At 33.5% G+C, this 19,875-nt stretch overlaps 2 protein-coding genes across 2 annotated transcripts; both read left to right on the top strand.

The window, feature by feature from the left end:
• The first annotated feature begins 5,237 nt into the window (after positions 1 to 5,237).
• Positions 5,238 to 9,636, top strand: LOC123906829 (zinc finger MYND domain-containing protein 15). Its single transcript, XM_045956839.1, has 11 exons — positions 5,238 to 5,446; positions 5,550 to 5,663; positions 6,629 to 6,747; positions 6,915 to 6,961; positions 7,091 to 7,191; positions 7,709 to 7,796; positions 8,264 to 8,372; positions 8,466 to 8,619; positions 8,796 to 8,867; positions 9,003 to 9,116; positions 9,235 to 9,636. The coding sequence occupies exons 1-11, from the start codon at positions 5,345 to 5,347 to the stop codon at positions 9,325 to 9,327; spliced, it is 1,113 nt and encodes a 370-aa protein (XP_045812795.1). The 5' UTR covers positions 5,238 to 5,344; the 3' UTR covers positions 9,328 to 9,636.
• A 3,060-nt stretch (positions 9,637 to 12,696) lies between these two features.
• Positions 12,697 to 18,930, top strand: LOC123906828. The gene is made up of 7 exons (XM_045956838.1): positions 12,697 to 13,244; positions 14,516 to 14,656; positions 14,746 to 15,111; positions 15,341 to 15,583; positions 17,237 to 17,329; positions 17,891 to 18,091; positions 18,187 to 18,930. The coding sequence occupies exons 1-7, from the start codon at positions 12,933 to 12,935 to the stop codon at positions 18,397 to 18,399; spliced, it is 1,569 nt and encodes a 522-aa protein (XP_045812794.1). The 5' UTR covers positions 12,697 to 12,932; the 3' UTR covers positions 18,400 to 18,930.
• The last annotated feature ends 945 nt before the right edge of the window (positions 18,931 to 19,875 follow it).

The following is a 19,875-nucleotide window of genomic DNA, read 5'->3' as shown; positions in this document are numbered from 1 at the left end:
TTTATTTTAGATACTATATATAGCTTAATGCATTGAACCAATTACACTCATGTGCATGGTGTGTGTGGTAGTGTACATGGCGTTAGTGCAAGCCTAACTAAGGTTTCTGTGTACCTTCCAAATCCTATCTACTTGATATATATTGACCTTTCTACACAATATTCACATACACACACAAGACATATTATCTACGCAATCAAAATGTCATTTAAATTTTTAAAAAATAATAATATAATTTTAGGCCCACTAAGATATTGGTCAAATAGAATCTCAGACCCAACAAAAAGGAATGGCCCCATCTTGTTCCGGGTCTGTAAGGTCAAGTTTATATGCTTTAATTTGTCTTTTAGAATTTAATTTTGTTAGAGATGGTTGTTGGTGAATAATGAGGCTGGGGTTAATTGGCTACTTGGTAATATTAGCTTTTCAATTTTTAATATAAGTAACATTAACTTATTTACATATTATATATTCATCACATACATTCATCAAAGTAAAATTGCACTCATGTTCTTAAATAAAGTTTTGCATTTTAACCTTACACTGTCGACCTAAGTGTCAAGCAATTTAACAAAATTTTGAATTAACTAAAAAGTTTGTCTAGCTCAATTGGTTAGGATTAGGAAATGAGCCTCATGTCCTCGATCTTGACAAAGATTAATTCATGGACTTTGCAAAAATTAACGTTTTTAATTTATTTTTATAAATCTCGTGTTTTTTAAGAGCTCGCAAATTTTGTTTTTGTTTTGGGTCTTTAAATTGGTTGGGTTGGTCTTAAAACTTTCTGAATAATGTTTAGAGTTGGTGGAGAATATGGGCTCGAGGGAGCACGATCAGTGGTTGTGGAATTTTAGGTGGAAGAGGGAGCTTTCAGTGGCTGAGTGTGATTTTCTTCAGGATTTACTCCATGTGGTTGTTATAGATAGAGGATTCATGGGTTTGGACTCTTGATCCCACTGGTAGCTACTCGGTGAAGTTGGCCTACTTGGCAATCACGAGCGTGGAGGCGGCTCCTGATCCAAATTCTCTTTTAATGCGGAAGTGGAAGTCTTGGGTTCCTTCAAAAGTGATTGTCTTCTCTTGGCAATTACTTCAGGATACAGTTACGACCAGACAAAATCTCCTTAGACGTCATGTTTTTAGGGAGACTTCTCTGTCTTTCTGTGCTTTATGTGGGGACTTCGTTGAGTCAGCTAACCATCTCTTCATTACTTGTGACTGCATAACCTTTTTTTGGTATAAGTTAGCCCAGTGGTTAGGGTTTGAGCTAGTCTCCCCCAATAGTATTTCTAGTTTGCTTGAGTGGTTCCTAGGTCTAGGAGTGGGTAGGAAGTCTATGTTAGGTTGGTTGTTAATTTGGCATGTAGTAGTGTGGTCTATTTGGATCTCTCAGAATGATTTAATCTTTGCTAGGAGAACTATTTATGTCGAGTAATTGGTTGATAAGGTGAAATTTTCATCATGAAAGTGGTTTTTGGCCAAAAATCCTGGTAACCACTGCTCATTCTATGAGCTGGAGGTGTAACCAGTTATGTGCTAGAGCCGTTAGAGATTGGTGGAGACTGAGTGTTGGCTTCTGATGACTCTGCTTGGTAGGTGGGTTCATTTTTTTTCTTCTTCTTTTCTCCTTTTTCTTTCTCTTCTTGTTCTGTCTTGGTTGCTAGATTTGGGCGGGCTGTGGTGCCTGTCGGTGTAATCAGTTTGTTTTTTTGGTTTTTGTGTTTGTCTTCTTTTTATGCTTTTCTTCTTTTGTGAGTACTTCGATATTCATTTTGTTTGTGCTCTCCCCTTGTATTAGTGACTTCTGTACACATATATATTTGTCATTAAAAAAAAAACCTTGAATAAATTAAAATGCGGTTAAGAGAACAGTCTTCACTAAAGATTGTCAAACAGATTCTTTAATAGAGATTAGTTATTGATAAAGTCGATAAATTATTGATACCAATAACATAGTGAAAAAATATTACACATTCATTCACTGTATGTGGGATGCATACTATACCCGACCAACAGAACAAACTGTTTGGATTAGATCGGATCATATAATTCAAGGTTTCAACATCAAATATTCTATAGAATCATGGACTCTTACACTATAAATAACAATTACTTAATACCTTTTGTAAAGGGTAAGGGGAAAAGAGGAATCCACCGAATAGTTGGTATTTTTAATTGAGATCACATAAGATTTGGCATCTTCTTTTTCAATATTGTGTGTGATTTTGGGATATCTTTATTTTATGTGCTTGTACTATAGCATATCATTGGAACTTTGGATCTCACTTTACCAAACAGGTAATCAAATCATTTATTTTTTTTCTTGGAATGTCAAGAAGAATAAGAAAACAAAGAAAGAAAGATCGTAGCATCCTTCATCTTTTCAAATATTAAAGAGATATGGACAATGAAAGTGGAATGCAAGGATATGCTATAATATTATAGGAATACCATTTTAATTGATTTTCACTAGGATTATATCTAAAATAAATGACCTCCAACCATTCAAATTAATGGCTAAGGTATTTTGTTTAATAAAATGATTTGATTTTTTTAAAAAACCTTCTAATTTGTAGGAGAAGATGTCCTGATAATAATTTCAAACTCATTTACAAGATAAATAAAATCTGACTAATATATAAAAATTATTTTTTTCAGTCTAAAATTTGAACACGTTCTCTTAAACGATTTGTTCTAAGAGCATGGTCAAGTCTATGGATGTGCAAGGTGAGCCACGACACATGACCTCAAACATTTGGTGGTCTGCAATTTATTATATCCGTCTATTTAATATTTTATACAAGTAAAAAATAATGACTTTGTTACTACTAAAAAAATATTTTATAACTCAAAAAAAGAAAAACTTAATAACAAAATTTAATAGACACATTCTTAATTTTATAAGTAACTTGCGGGTTGTTTATAAAAAAAATAACATCACTTAAAAAAAAATTAAACTAGCAACATTTTGTGTTTAAATACAAGACTTAATTAATATTTTGACCTCTTAAAGATATTTTTGTTTCCTTAAAAAACAATTTCCATTTTGGTTCCTTAAAAACATTAACCCTTGTACAAGTGGCGAATTGGCTTGTGACGTGGCAAATTATGATTACATCATGCTAGACCTTGACTCCTCACATGCAAGCATGCCTTGTATCCCCTGTTTGATAGGTTCTAAGTCGCCTAGTTTAGGGTTCTTTTTTTGAGGTTTATGTTTTCTGCTTATTTCATAATCAAGAATTAATTAACTTTGTTTTTGTTTTTGAATTCTGATCAAGATGCAGCAGTTTCATCACAGCAACACCTTTTCCCTCCCAATTTTCTAGCTCATTTCAATAGATATTTTATGTAGTAAACCCCTAGTTAGTCGTAGACAAATCTTACTTCAATAAATAAAGTGACACTTCCTTTGTTGTGATTTGGATCCCAAATAAAGTTCCTCAATAATCTCTCAGTGTCTCTTCACAAATAGATACAGGAATGAAACAAGTATGCATGACATATCCAAGAATATTGGCCAAGAGTGATTCGACTTGCAAAAGAAAGAGAATTCGCTTTCCATCTAGATAATTTTTTCTTCATCTTATCCATAATAAAACTAAATGAATCATAGGTGCTCCTAAGTAACACTCAAGGTCCTTGGTTTCTTCGATATCCAGAATGCCACTCAAGCCAGTAGCAAAGCCAGGATTGATATTTTTAGAGAAAAACGGACCCAGATTCCGTGCAGTCACCTTTTTGGTGCAGTCATGCAATCAGGCTATGATTTAAAAACTTATTTATTGACTGCATTTGTTTAAGCCGTCCGATTACGATCGGACGGCTATAAAATGACTGCATGGAAAAGTGACTGCACCAGATCCAATTCCGAGAAAAACACATTTGATTTTTACAAGTTATAACTTTTTGACCAGAGTGATAACAAAATTCCAATTCAAACTCATGGAAGAGGAGGAGATACAATTCTCAATAACATATAGGTTGTCAGAACCGGACCGGTCATCGAACCGGCGAGCTCACCGGTTCAAGGTTCAATTGGTCGGATCGGGTTCAATCGGGGTCGAACCGTTTTTAATTAAATATATATTTTAATTAATATATAAATAAAAATATATTAATAATTGCTCAATATTTCATAATTTCACACATTAAAAAGATAAAATATCACAAGTCAAAATAAAATAAAATTTATAATTCAAACCAAATGAAAAACAGATGAAAAACAAAAACATTTCCTATTCCTACGACTTCGTTGTTTTGTTTCAGATTTTTTTTTAAAAAAAAAATGTTAAAACGACGTCATCTTGCCCTATTTTTTTTATAAAAAAAAACAAAAATCTGCAAAACCGCTTGAACCGCCCGGCCGGTTCGCCGGTTCGACCCCGGTTCATGCGTTTTTTTGCCGGTCGATTTCCTGTCCATTTTTTGCTCAAAACCGAACCGTTTTCATGACCGGTTCACGGTCCGACCGGTCCGACCGGCCGGTCCGGTTTTGATAACCTTGTCAAATATGATGCTGCAGATTAAGAATATGTAATGTTTCCATAATGAAAGACCACCCGAGTCTATGGTAGGTCTTTTCTAAATCCAATTTGACAATCATATAATCAGTATTATTGTTACCGAGGAGTGCTAGCAACACACTCTTTAACAAACACATTTCAATACACTCTCTTTTATTGGTTGAAATTCACATGGGTCCCATAAAATTTATATGGATCCATATTTTTTTATGGGACCCATGTGAATTTCAACCAATAAAAGAGAGTGTGTTGAAGTGTGTTTGTTAAAGAGTGTGTTGCTAGCATTATTCTTACCATGGATATTATTTAAAGAGTGAATGATCTCTTGTAGAACTAGGATATTATTAATTAGTAGTAGATCTTCCAAGAATAAAACTACTTTGGTTCCGAGAAATAATATAGGGCATGATATTTCTGAGACATTTTGTTATGATTTTGATGATAATTTTGTAAATCACATTACATAACGCAATGAGTCTGAATCGAGTTACAAGGTTAGGAATTAGGATCATCGCAATTAGGAGTTAAGCGGTCAACATCTCCCAACAAATACTTTTCAATATGCACCTGCTGAGGATCGAACCCAAGACTAAATGAGTTAATGTATCAAAATGCCACACCATATAATTATAATTTGAAGTATTTAATAATATTTATCCATCCACTAATTAGAGCAAGCAATATAAATAGATTTTTCACAACTTTTATTTCACAGCAAATTATTTGTAGAGAAAACCAAATTTTTAATTAATTTCTCGTGCAATTATTTTTTTGTAGTGTGATTAGAAAAAATCCAAACACTAAAAGAGGGGTTCAAAATGGAGTGCGCGGCGAAGGGGAGCGGAACACGGTGCATCGACGCCGCAACGATACTCTGTGCACGCTGCGAAGCCGTTGCTTATTGCTCTCTCTCTCATCGGGTTTTCTTCAATTTCAAGCTTTTCTTTCTGTTATTGCACAAATTAATTTCAACTAGTTTCCACTAACATAGCTTCGTTGCTTCTTCTTCTTTTTGTTCGTTAGATTGCGCATTGGAGTCATCACAAACATGAGTGTGATAGGTTACAGCTACAAATGGAAAGTGTCGATATTCTCAATAATTTTCCTTTCACTTTCTCTCGCGAATCCACATTTCAGGTTATTACTGTAACATAATTGATAAGGTCCTGTTTGGCCAAATAGTAGTATCAAATTAGCTTAGAGTGGATAGCTTATAGATGCGGATAAGTTCTATGATTAATTCATGAGCTTTTAGCATTTTTTAGAAACTACTATCATTTTTCTATCCCTTTTATTATCCTTACTGATTGGAAACATTTAAATATTAGTTATAAATATCTTTTTAAGTCATTTTGTATTTATCAATTAGTTATGTTTTTTTAAAAACTTTAAATTCAGTCTGCAAATCCTAGCTCAGCAGGCAGAAATGCCGAAATTGCTAGGTCAGACGCCATGACCAGGGTTCCAACCCCGGTCTCTCTACTTTGTGTGTGCGGGTTTCCGGTGGCTTGCCATGTCATCTATCTACAAAAAAAAAGACTTTAAATTCAATATGATAACTTATCGGTTATTAACTAGTTTATCCGCTACCTGCTAGCTTCAATGTTGTTGATGGTGGAAAACCATAATTCTCATTATAAACATGCCATTGCGGCCTATGGTGCTGCCATGACGGGCATCCCTTCGCAAATTAGTTATTGCGGTTGTTAGGAAATGATTTCCTAACAAGGGTTTTAGGCCTTGTAAAAGAAAAAAATTTACTAAAGAAAAAAGGCCCCTTATTTATAAGTCATAAGTTCATTATTTTATGGAAGGAAAAGGCCTTGGAGAAAAACATAAAGTCCTCTGAGAAACAAATTATAAAAACAAGACAACAACTTTGCAACTCTTCAAAAATTCAAGCAACTACTTTTGACATCACTTTGGAATTCGCTGTAGGCCTCATTTAGTGTTGGGCCGGCCCTAAGGAAATCCACCATGCCATGGCTGCCATTTAACAACCTTGGATATCTAATATGCTCTTTGTTACTTTTTGTCAAACAAAACCTTAGTGGTTTTTCTTTTTTAGTTTAGTTTAATCGATGTTTCTGTAATTTCAACAGATTTGTGTAAAACAAGAAACAAGGTGTTCATTTTTGAGCAAGAGAAGCCTTCATCAAGTGGGGATGTGGATGCATGAATGCCAATGTGGAGGATCATCTGCTTCATTTAATCTTTTAGGGTTTTCTCTTATTTCATTCATATTTTGAAACTTGAATTTAATCTAATTTCTATTTTTGAGTTACGAGTTCTAGTTTGTTTTGAAGAGTAATTCAGTAATTAAGCCATGATCACACACTCAATGATTGTCATAATAAAGATATAACGTTTATAGTTTTACTTTTGCAGGTTAAACAATGGCTGGGAGCTCCCGAGTGTTTTGTGTCCTTGTCGTGGTAATTTTATGATTCAAGCTTCTTCCTTCTTGTTCAACTTCTGTTTTTTTTTTTTTTTTTTTTTTTTTTTTTTTTTTTTTATATATAAAATCAAATTAGAGTTAAACTGAACATATTGTAAATTTTTAGGTCCTGACTCTTTGGTATCAGAGCAGTTGTGTAGTTGGAGAGACTACTATACGTGGAGGTGCATGCCACTAGACTCACCTGTTGCTTTGCCTCTTCAGTGGGTATGATTGTGTAATTTTTGTTGCAGCCACATTTACTGTCATCCAGTGTTGTCAAATAGCGGCAATAGCAGTGCTATGTCATTGTGGATTTTGATGAATCCACTATGAAAATGCTATCCGCTTTTTCAAATACCGGATTTTTGCCCGCAATGCTATCTGGTATCTGCTACTTCATGTAGCAGATGTTTTGCCCACAACAGTCAACACTCTCCATCCACAAAGCTTTCTACTATTGATATCACTGTTATCATCACCGTTTGCCTATAATTCAACTGTGATGTTGGGTAGTTGGCTCTTTTAGTTTGTATATGCGGTTGGGTTACAACAAAGGGATGGGGGCCTTTAGTTTACCCTCCTCACACTTCACGAAAATAAGAAGTCTGCTATCACGTTGTGAATTACTCCGTATAAGTTTCCATTAATTACTATCATTAGAAAGATGTGCTACTAATTTTTTTTGCTTTGGTTACATTGGGCATATTTAGAATGAATGTCTTTCTAATTGTCTTTATTTCAGCCACTTACAATATATCACGCTGCTCAACTTGTTGGAATTACAACCTCGAATCTTGAAGGCGGTGATAAGTTGAACATTCATTACCTTGGTAAATTATCACCTTCAAATTCTCTATATGCATTTTAATTTGAAGCATGATATATTTTACATTGATACTCTGTAATTATGTTGGGAATGGGGTCTGAAGTGCTTAATGAATCTCTAAAATACTTGAATCACACCTATCCATCTATACTATATAAAATCTAACTATCCGACGTGTCGAGCTGCTGCAAGAACTTTTCACACTCAATGACAATCTTGTAGTTTCTTTTTGGCAAAATGGCTGCTTTTAATAATTGTGCCAACAATGGTATTTTTGTGATTTTTCCACTAAAAACATGGTTTGCACTTTTCTTGTTCTTTTGCATGGAGTGTTTTAGTTTTACACACACATGGAGTTACTTGCATGTTTATTTTCTATGATTAAGAAGGCTTGCATGTTTTTTTTCATAATAAATAAATTTGTTGACTTCTCTGAACATGACTTTAGCTTTGTGAAATTTTATATGGAAGGACCTGAGAAGGAGCTGCTACAACTGGCTGTGTTTGGAGAATTACTTGCCCTCTTCCCTGGTGTACATATTCATATAGAACTCGTTGGACCTGCAATTCCCACTCAAAGGTCCGATGCATTGCTCACTAGTCATTGTTCCGTCATCTGATGCTGATCACTACTTAGTCTAAATATATGTCCTTTCTTCCTCCCAGTAAACAGGGATGGTGAAAAGATCAGCATTTCTAAGTACCCTTGTTGCAATGAAGCCAAGTGTGTGTGCAAACTAGCGGGTGAAAATGTGAGTATGAATTCTTCATTGACATTGCAGCTTTGGCGAGGATTCTATCATGACAGATACACAGATATTGTTAAGGTATTTCATTGGAACATTTAAAAAGAATTAATATGCAAATGTTTAGTAATACTTGTTCTTAGTATGTTGCTGTAATTTAACTTAATTTTGCTTGTTTTGATTTTCATTTTGATTTTGATTTTTGACTGTGATTCTCTGAAATTGACAAGTTATCCGAACTAATGTTTCACTTTCAGGATTCCTTTCCTCACCTAATTATTGCTCCAAATAGTGGCATTGCTGTCTATTCCAGTTGGTTGCCAAGTATTGTACGTCTCCCATCTTTTTGTTATCCTCGATTTAGTAGTTGATTTTAGTTTTATGCTGCCTTAAGTTTTAAAACTACGCGCCACGTTTACACCATTTCCTTCTTCATTTATTTCGTTTGCTTGACAAATTCTCAGGAGTTAATCGAAAAGATTGATGTCCCAGCTGTTTTTACCGACTATTGTGAGGAAGCTTGTCATCTTGCAGCAAGTTGCATAAAGACTGTAACTGGACGCCCTCTTAGATTACCTGTAAGCTTCTAATTCGATCTATGCTGTCCTCTATTGAGAAAGAGAATTATTTATTTATTTATTATTATTTTTTTTTATTTACAAAGAATTCTGATGATCCTGTGTGCTCAATATGTAGGTTCAATTAAATCCTTTCAGGCAGCCTATTGCCGTGGAAGACAGTGTGTTGTTGCTTCCCTGCTACTCAAATTGCTTTCTTTTTGGTATGTGAAGAATAATGCTCTGAATGAATTTCTTGAGCCACTATATATTGGCCAGAACCATGGATAATGCCTAATTATATAACTATGTTTCATTCTACAAGATAACTCATATTGATCCATTGTTCTTACCAGAATACCACCTGTAAAACCAAGAAATAGGTTAGTCCACGGTTGGCTCTTTTTGAAAGAGCCATGTTAGAAATGAAGCACCTTGCAACGGAAGCAAATAATTGCTTTAATAAAAAACGAATGAATAATATAGGAAAAAGTAATTGCAAGCTGTGTTTTACTGAATCAAGACAACTTTTTCTCCCTAATATTGTGTCAAGTGCCGCAGCCGCTTCAACGTTTCTAATATTTTCACTCTGTGTGGTAATTCTCGTGCCTTTGATAATTGGCAGGACAATAGTTCTACATTGATGTTAAGTACTTAGCTTGATGGTAAGGTAAATTAGTATTTTCATTCTTTCTCTGCCTCTCTCTGTATATACTCTTTCTCTGCCTCTCTGCATTACTTGTTGTGACTGGATAATATCTAGCCAAATTTTGGTGTGCCATGTTAAAAATTATTGTTATGACCATATATTTGCTCTCTATGGTCAATTAGTATAAACTTCAAAATATTGAGACATATAACTTTTTATTTAGTCATGCAAGAGAATTGTGATCTGTTTGTTAATTAATTAATTAATAAGATTTTATAAGATATTTCAAGGATACTTTCTACTAATTATCCTAGAAAAGATGAAGGTTATAAAAAAGGTGAGAAAAGGTTGTGAGAATTCACCAAAGATTTACATGATTCAATAAGTCAACATTAGACATAACTTGTTCTGAATTCTTTTAGTGATCATTTTGTTGATATCATAATATAGAGATTGAAATATATTATGGTTTAGATGAAAATAGATTATAATTATTTATTAATGCATGCATATTCTTTTAAGTATCTCACATGCATATAAGTTTTATTATAAATTTTTTATTAACGTGTCTTAGCCATATTGCATCATGAATTTTAAATATTCCGCTTATCCACGGAATAAAGTGAATATTTTGAATTAATAAACTTGTTGTCCAAGTTTATTATCTACTTCAACAAGAAAACTAAGTTTATATAAAGTATAGACGTTAAAAAATGAATTTCAAATGCATCCATCAATTAGCAGAGTCCTCTAAATTAATAATATTGAGCACCATCACAAACGGAAGTAAAATGGGTTATAAGGGAAACAAGAGAAGCTGGTTTTCATCGATACCAAGATTTTTTACAAGGTTATTTTGTGTTAATAAGAAGACAAGCACCAAAGCTTCTATAACTAGTGGACCTGAAGCATCCATAGTTGCAGCATCAAAGCATTTCTCTTCAGCTCACAAAGTGAAGTTTAATTAGTTCAAACCCCAATTTTATTAGTGTAATATTTTGTGATGGCTTCTATTTAGACCCATGTTTCTTTTAGGCCCCTCTAGCGCGCAAAAAAATCGGTTTCTAGAAACCGAAGTTTTTTTAGTGTTATTTTATACTAAAAAAAAACTTCGGTTTCTAGAAAACGAATTTTTTTGTGCGCAAGAGAGATGAAAAAGAAACATGGGGCGGGAAGAGAAGCCATCATTTTTTCTCACTTCCCAAACCCAAAACTTGCACAAAGGAAAAAAAAGCCCCAAAGTTTTCTTCACAAAAAGTGGCGGCCGGAGAGAGGAAGCGTTCTTCACTAAGCTTCTTTGTTTTTTTCTAAATGGGAAATAGATTTGGATTTTTTTTCTTTCTTTCTTTGTGCAAGTTTTGGGGTTTGGGAAGTGAGAAAAAGTTTCACTAATCAAATGGAAAATCTAGCGGGATTCAATGATTTGAGTTATTTCTATCGGGTTTCGGTGAAAATGGGTAACATTTTTTTATAAATGTTACCTAAAAAATGTTACTAAAAGCTGAATATGTAGTAGTGTCACAACATCACTCATACTATGTATATCCACCTCTGGTATTTTTAGTTGAAGACCCTTCAACAAGATTCTTATGTTAGTAAAGGTAGTTGAACCTACATTATTGTAGAGTATGAGTCAACTTTTTATTAATTTGACAATTTACCGATGTTTAGAAAATGTAATACCAATGTTTAAAAAATGTAATAAATAATGTAGTTGTACATACTATTAATTAAAATATGCAATTCAAAAATGTAATAAATAGTATTATATTAGAATTTATAAACAATATTTATTTTGGAACAAAATTCTTTTGAAAAGTAAACCTCATAATCTAATCTAATCTATAGTAGTGACTAGTGAGTACTTCGGTTTTTTTCCTCAACAAAAGAATAAGAGTAATGAATACTTTTTTTAAGGTTACATTGATATTAGTAACAATTGAATTTTTTCATACGCATGAGTCAAAAATCGTACTCCTAACCACATGTTTAAGGAGATCAAAATCATTACTATTTGGACTAATTCATTATTGATGTAGCAGTCAGTACTATTGAAATATAGATAATAAAAGGATAACCTTAATCTCAAAAAAGGAAAGAGATAGATAATGTAAGTGATTAATGAGAATTCAGTCCATATAAAGGATAACAAAAAAAAGACTTTTTTGAGATAAGAGTATTTAATGTACAAAGTGATAAGAGTATTTTTTTTTTTTTTTGGTTACAAGATAAGAGTATTTTTTTTCCTATATAAGTGATAAAAAAAGTGTAAGTAATAAAACAAAAGACTTTTTTGGGCAATGATAAAAAATTAAAAAATTTGACTCTAATAAATTGTTAGGTTTTTTTTTTCATCCCATCACATATACAGTATACTCCCTCCCATCTTGTTTTATACTCCCTCCGTCCTAAAATATAACAGAAAATTGGTCAAAGAAAATTGATGTATTTGGTTAAAAAGTGGGATCAAATACATCTATTTTATTTAACCAATTTTCTTTTATATTTTAGTATGGAGGGAGTACTTAAGAACCGATGTACCAAAAAAAATAATATTAAGAACCGAAGGGAGTAATACAAAATCATTTCCTTCTTGTGTGTGATTTAGTAATCGTTTTGGTTATAAAACTTGTAATCTTTTTTTTAGTTGGTGTTTAAATCCCGTGACATGCATACAAAACACTCGATCAGGAGATAGGAAGGATCCGACAAAAGTACGAAATTCCGAGAATAAGAGTTTTGTATTCCTCATTATAAGGGATTGAGTACCCCTTGTAATCTCTTATAATATATTTCGGTTATAAAAAAAAATCGTTTCCTTAAAAATAATAATAAGGTTTTTTTGAATCAAACTAAAAATAATAATCATTAAAACTCTTATTTTAGTATTAAAAAAAACTCTTATTTTGGACTTAACTATAACATCAAATATTTTTGAAAAACAAAAAAACTACTATAAAAAATCAATTGAAAAACTAGTAGTCAATAGTCATCATCGATGTATACAGGTTTTCAATTTTCAATCATCAACTGTCCACACGCCACGTTTCATTGCTTCATCCCATCATCACCGCAACCGTTTTTTCGATTAATCTCGTAACTGCCATCATCATTCTCACTTCTCTCAAATCCCTAATCCCCAAATGGACCAAACCCACTGAAACCCTAAAAATTTGAATTTCAATTCCATGTCTCGTTTTCCCTTTCTCTTGCTTTTGATTCTAACCCTATCAACAACAGATTCGATTCATTCTCTTAAAGTTCCTTTTAGAGTCAACGATGTGTTACCAGTTCTCCCCCATGGAATTTCGTGGCCTGTACTCAATAGTTTTCATAGTGCTGTTGATTTGCTTCCTTCTTTTGTTGGATCTGTGACTCCTTATAACGGTTCTATTGAATGGAAAGGTGCTTGTTTTTTCGATAATCAAGCTAAACTTGAGTTTACTCATGGTGGTGATAACAATGGTTCTGATTTGGGTGGTGCTATTCTCTATCTCAAGGTTTATTTTTCTTTTTTTTTTCTTTAAAATAAAATAGTTTCTATTATTGTCGTGTTTATTGTGATTTGTTTTAATTGACTGTGTTGAACTTTTAGTAATAATTAATTGTGTGCTATGAATCACACTGCACACGACATTGATATTGATTGATATCTATAGGATAAGTAGACACTAGTAATAATTTAATAAAATAGAAGTGATTAAATTTAGGAAATTATGTTGATGTGTTTATTTATTATGATTGTTTCCTTAAACAAATTGGAAAAACTGTTGTTTTCCACTCTTCTAATTGTATGGTTGATTAACTGATGGTATGATCCACTTGGCATAGCTGAGAATATATGAATTAATTATAATTACTTGTGTTAGATCCTCTAAAAAATAAGGGACCGGACAGAATAACTCTGGTTATACTGTGATTGTTTTTAACATTGTTGGGATTGGATAAATTGAGGGATAAGGGACGGGATAAAACTTACATTCTTGTGAATGACAACTTTTTATCCCAACTACGAAGTTATCAAAATAATCTTTTGTCCACCAAACATCATACAAGACAAAAAGTTGTTCAATACCTTAAAAGTTCTGTGTTGTTCTGTTCAGCACTCGCCTTTTACAAATCAAACGGACCCTTACCCTTTCTTTGCAATGAATATTTATATATTTATATTTATTTATTGTTATTAGTATAATTGCTGATACTTGACCTTTTGTATAACTGTAAACTTGCTGGATGATTGAGTCTAAGTGGGGATCTCATTAAAATAGCTACATAATGATTCCCTTTTACCAACATTTGATTAGTTCTTAAAAAAAGTTCAACCTATTGCCAAAATTTAATCATAATTGTTGGAAATTCTGCCTTAATTGTGGTCTTCCCCTAGCCGCCTAATTGCAGCATTTGGGTTGCTTCATTGCAGCCAGCACCTTCATTTGTGTTGGGCCTAATTGCAGCATTAAGCCCAACTGAAATTCTAAGAATAATCGTCCCTGATTTTTTATTATAATAATCTGATAATTATTTACAGATGGAAGATTGATGGTATCTTATTTATAGGGAACACCTTACATAGTTACTTGGGGGTAAACACATATATCTTTTTATATAAGTTTAGTTGATAATACATGGAATTGGATGCTGCTGTTGGTTGGATTGGTTAATGAAAATTTAAGCATGTTTTCTGTTATACCCTCTCCTCCACTCCACATAGTGTGGGTTGTGGATTTTGTTTTTTTGCTCTGCTGAAAAGATCGTTTTTGGCCTTTTACAGACAGGGGAAGCACACAGTTGGACCTGCATGGACCTATATGTTTTTGCAACACCATATAGGATTACATGGGACTACTACTTCTCTGCACGAGAACATACCTTGAAGCTTGATTCGTGGGAAGAGCCTGCAGAGTTGGAATATGTATTTTTCTTTTGTGTAGTTCTGTTTTGTTTGAATCTTTTTGGGGTGGATTCTAATTATAGAAAGAAAATTCTCACTGAATTGTACAGGTAAAAGAGCATGGAATTTCTGTGTTTCTTATGCCAGCAGGGATGCTCGGTACCCTGGTTTCTCTAGTCGATGTGTTGCCTCTATTCTCTAACACTGCATGGGGTCAGAGTTCCAATTTGGAGTTCCTAAAGAAACACATGGGTGCTAAATTTGAGAAACGTATTCAGCCTTGGCGTGCAACTATTGATCCTGCAGATGTTCATTCTGGAGATTTTTTGGCTTTGTCAAAAATTCGTGGTAGATGGGGAGGTTTTGAGACACTTGAAAAGTGGGTAACTGGTGCATTTGCTGGGCATACAGCAGTTTGCTTGAAGGATGAAATGGGAAATTTGTGGGTTGGTGAATCAGGGCACGAGAATGAAAAGGTATAAAATGTTGAAGATTTTACCATGTCGTGTATAACACAACACATTAGAAATTCCATATCACATTTGGTTTTCTAAAAATGTTCATAACAATACCATCTTACCATATCGTTGGCAAATAGTGAATTTTGTAATTGATTTATTTATAGATCGTAGTTACTTAGGGTAGTCACTGCTCTCCATTTGTCCATACAGGATTATGTTATCTTGATGGTCTGTCTCTGTGCAGGGTGAAGAAATCATAGTGGTAATTCCATGGCATGAATGGTGGGAAGCTGCTCTTAAAGATGACTCCAACCCACATATAGCGTTGCTTCCCCTGCACCCAGAGTTGCGTGCAAAATTTAACACCACTGCAGCATGGGAATATGCACGGAGCATGTCTGGCAAGCCATATGGTTATCACAATATGATATTCAGTTGGATTGACACAGTAGCTGACAACTATCCTCCACCTCTTGATGCTCACTTGGTATTAAATCTTTTCCTTATTTGTGTAAGAGTAACATAAATATGCAGTTGAACCATAATTTCTAGGCTAAATTGCACTTTTGGCCCCTTAAGTTTCAGAAAGTTGCGATTTTGGTCCCCTATATTTCAAAATAGCATTTTTGGCCCCCTAAGTTTCAGGAAGTTGCAATTTTGACCCCCTATGTTTCAAAATAGCACTTTTGGCCCCCTAAATTTCAAAAAGTTGCGATTTTGGTCTCCTATGTTTCAAAATAGCAATTTTGACCCCCCTATGTTTACCCCTTTTGCAAAATGGAAGTTCAAGACACTTTTCTAAATGGAAGTTCAAGACACTTTTCTAAATCAAAATGACATAACAAATCAAGTCATTACATATATGAAGTCATTACATAATTAAAAAGACATAACAAAACGCACGAAGAGTTTTCAATTTCCATTGTTTCCTATTTTTGGATTTGGAATTAGGTTTTTTTTTTACGTATAGTGAAAAATCCTTTTGAATAAACGTCACGAAGTATTTGGTTAATTCTTTAGGATTTAAGATTATATATGTGTGTTAGTGAAAGAATAAATTTAAAGCATGTGACTTCCTTTTATTTTTTTATTCTTTTAGTTTTTTTAATTATAAGATGACAAAAAAATGTTGACGTGGCAGCTGAGTCACTTAAGTGACTTGCCACATCAACTTTGACTCGATCAAAATTGACCTTTTGCAAAAGGGGTAAAGATAGGGGTCAAAAGTGCTATTTTGAAACATAGGTGGCCAAAATCGCAACTACTGAAACTTAGGGGGCCAAAATTGCTATTTTGAAACATAGGGGGCCAAAATCGCAACTTTTTGAAACTTAGGGGGCTAGAAGTGCTATTTTGAAACATAAGAGGCCAAAATTGCAAGTTTCTGAAACTTAGGGGGCCAAAAGTGCAATTTAGCCTAATTTCTATGTAGAATATTTAACTGAAGGCCACTGTGTTATTTTTTTTACCAAGGGAATGAGTGCCAACTGATAGCTATTTGATAGAAACAATTTGAATCATGATTGGGTGAGACTCTTGGGATATTATGACATTGACAGGTTCCTTTCAATGTCGAGTCTTCCAAATATAGAGAAACAGGATTATTTGCCCGTGAGTTTATTGATTGGAAGAAAAAGAATACACTGAGGATTCTAATCTAATCCCCTTGACTAGACCTATCTCTAGTTTACAATGGTTTTGCAAAATAATTTCCTAAACCTCCCAACTTATTGTTAGTCCTATGTAGACATGGGACTAACAGATTACAATAACAGAAAATACTAACTACCTAACAGCTCTTACACTAATTTCTGTTTCTACCTCTTTTCCTATAGGACACTAGCATGGATTTAGCATGGGTCCTAATCCTAACATAGTACCTGGGTTATTGTTAAGATTTCTGTTACAAGAAAGAAGGATTTTATATTCTTCCCTCCCTGAATTTCTGCAATGCTGAAATTATTAGTGCTTGAAGAAAGAGAAACTAATCTCTAGCTTTCATTTCCTGTGGGTCTCAGATACAATAAAAACTTGTTTTCTTGTTAATATTGTAGGTTCTAGTTCCTTGAGAGCAATGGAAGTCTCGTTTCATTTCTGATTTACATGATTTTTTTACACGTGATTTACACGTTATGTGCAGGTAATTTCTGTCATGTCTATGTGGTCAAGGATGCAGCCATCTTATGCTGCAAACATGTGGAATGAAGCACTGAATAAGCGGTTAGGGACTGAGGTATATCTCGATGCTGTTTTACCATATATATACATTTACATGTCCATATTTTCCTTTATTTTTGTTCTTTATGTGGAACAATATTCAGTGAAAGTCAAAACAAGTGGACATAACATTTACTTTGAGATTTAGGTTACCAGTGTCTCAATTTGTTTCTGGTGCTATTACATACTTTGTATTTTGTAACATTGATTCCAAGGCAAACAAGTTACAAAAGGTTTAAGATGACATATCTACATACATGGCTTATAATTTTATTTCCGGGATTCCAGTATTTCCTTTTTATGTATGAAAAATTAGAGATGGCCAAAAAGGGTAATATGTATAATGTACAAAAACATATAGGATTAAAATGAATCATTTAAAAGATAAAAGACCATAAGAATAAACATTGAGTGAAAGATCAATGATCAAAAAATTATTTTATCCTGATATAAACTTGATTAATCACGTATTTTTAATTAGTTCATCAGGATTGCAGAAACTCCAGTGGCATGTTATTATGTCAAGTACTGATGATTATTTTACGATTAGTGGGATCTCATTTGTTTGTGCTTTCAGGATTTAGACTTGTATGACATTCTACTTGAGACTGAGAAGCGTGGGATAGCTTTCGATGAATTACTTGCCATTCCAGAACAAGATGATTGGGTATACAGTGATGGAAAGTCAACAACATGTGTAGCATTTATTCTTTCAATGTATAAAGAGGCTGGAATTTTTGGTCCCATTGCTAGTTCCATTCAAGTAACTGAATTCACAGTAAGTCATGTTGCCTGTTGCCTTTAAGTGATTGCATGAACTTCTGCTTTGTGTTATAATTGCTTTTTCTTACATTACTATGTTGTCATTTGCAGATTCGTGATGCATACATGCTTAGGATTTTTGAAGATAATCAAACACGTCTACCAAGATGGTGCAACAATGAGAATGACAAGCTTCCATTCTGCCAGATTCTTGGTGAATATAGGATGGAATTTCCGGGCTATAACACCTTGGATGCTTATTCCCATATGAACGAACAGTGTCCTTCCCTTCCTCCAACTTATGATAGGCCTTCGCAATGCTAGATTCATCATTTTTAAACTATTCCTATATGAGAAGTGTTTGCAACACATTTTCTTTCAGTCACTTTTTGGTACTCTTTCTATTGTTGGCTGAAATTCATATTGGAATCCATAAGGATTTTGAAGTGGCGAGACTCACATGAATTTCAACTAATAATAATAAGAGTATCGTAAAGGGAGTGTTAGAGAATGAGGAATGAATTCTCTCTGTCAGATTTCTATCTAGTGAAATCCATACCATCCATCAAAAAGGGGAAGAGGGAGGTCTAATGGTGTGGATCAATACTGAAGATAAATTTAGTGAAAATCTTACAGGAGGAATCTATCCTTTAGAATATGTTTTGCTAGCACTTCTCTTACTGTTTTTTTTTTTATCGATTTGCCTATTATCTGTAATTTCAAGGCATCTAGTAGTTTGCTATTGTGTAATTGTCTATAAACTGCTGGAGAAAGTGCACCACGTATCTTCTTCACCTGTTCCTTTTTAAGTTGACATGGATGTTGTATGTATATAAAAATTTATATTGGTGGGTATGGTGTTATGTTGTAAACTCCAATCAAATCTTTAGAGCTCGTTCTTGGTCCCCAAAAGGCGAAATCCATCTCTCATGGCCAACGTAATAAGCTTATGATTAGGTTAACGGTGGGTTTGGAAGTATCGTTTAAAGATGCACTAGTCTTCAAGTACAAGTTTTTTTTCTTTCTCTAATCATCAAGTAATTCTTTTTTTAAAAAGCCGAAAGTAATTTGTTTTCAAAATTGTTAGCAAAACAAGGTTAAAACAAAGATACAAGGTGTAAGTACTATTATATTATTACAAGCCACCGCATCGAATAGCATAGACACAATAATACTCATAATAAAACTCGACAAGTCACATGGTAGTAAGGAAACAGATTTCTTGCAGTCTGTTTTGACACAGTTGACACAGTTTTACCTCTCTGATAAAAAATGTGTGGTTGAGATTTTTTTAAGTAATTTGCGACTGCATTAATCTTGACCGTCCGATTTATAATCAATTGTCAAAATTTAAAACTCGTATGGTAGTGAATCCGTATCCCTCCCAATAATCCTAAAGTATGAGACCAAAAAGTACTGGACCAATATTGGCAGCCATTATCTAACAAATATATAACAATTATACACTTTATTTTTTAAATATTTTTTACATGTCTCCGGTTGCAAGCTGTGATTGGAGAGTGAGGTGTTAAATTGTTGTCCCAAAATTTAATGTTCATATCTTATATATTACTTTTTTTTTTGACACAATATCTTATATGTTACTTGAGAGGTTAAATTGCTGTACCAAAATTTAATGTTCATATCTTATGTTACTTGAGAGGTTCAACTAATAGAAAGTTGATACAAAGAACACCTTATACTTATATGGTGCAAGGAAAATGGGTGAAGTGAAGAAAAGGCAGGAGTCAATATACCACATGTATGTATTTCTAAACTTGTAATCCAAGGAGTCAATGT

Source organism: Trifolium pratense, linkage group LG2 (assembly GCF_020283565.1).
Source record: "Trifolium pratense cultivar HEN17-A07 linkage group LG2, ARS_RC_1.1, whole genome shotgun sequence".
Taxonomy (NCBI): Eukaryota; Viridiplantae; Streptophyta; class Magnoliopsida; order Fabales; family Fabaceae; genus Trifolium; species Trifolium pratense.
The sequence above is the reverse complement of the archived record's forward strand: the minus strand, read 5'-3'. Positions and strand labels throughout refer to the sequence as shown.

Bases quoted from the DNA above. Each gene is read 5' to 3' on its own strand.
- LOC123906828 (XM_045956838.1), top strand. From the start codon at position 12,933: ATGTCTCGTTTTCCCTTTCTCTTGCTTTTGATTCTAACCCTATCAACA. The intron at 13,245-14,515 runs GTTTATTTTTCT...GGCCTTTTACAG, and splicing joins GTGCTATTCTCTATCTCAAG to ACAGGGGAAGCACACAGTTG. The intron at 18,092-18,186 runs GTAAGTCATGTT...TGTCATTTGCAG, and splicing joins TTCAAGTAACTGAATTCACA to ATTCGTGATGCATACATGCT.
- LOC123906829 (XM_045956839.1), top strand. From the start codon at position 5,345: ATGGAGTGCGCGGCGAAGGGGAGCGGAACACGGTGCATCGACGCCGCA. The intron at 5,664-6,628 runs GTTATTACTGTA...TAATTTCAACAG, and splicing joins CTCGCGAATCCACATTTCAG to ATTTGTGTAAAACAAGAAAC. The intron at 8,620-8,795 runs GTATTTCATTGG...TTTCACTTTCAG, and splicing joins GATACACAGATATTGTTAAG to GATTCCTTTCCTCACCTAAT.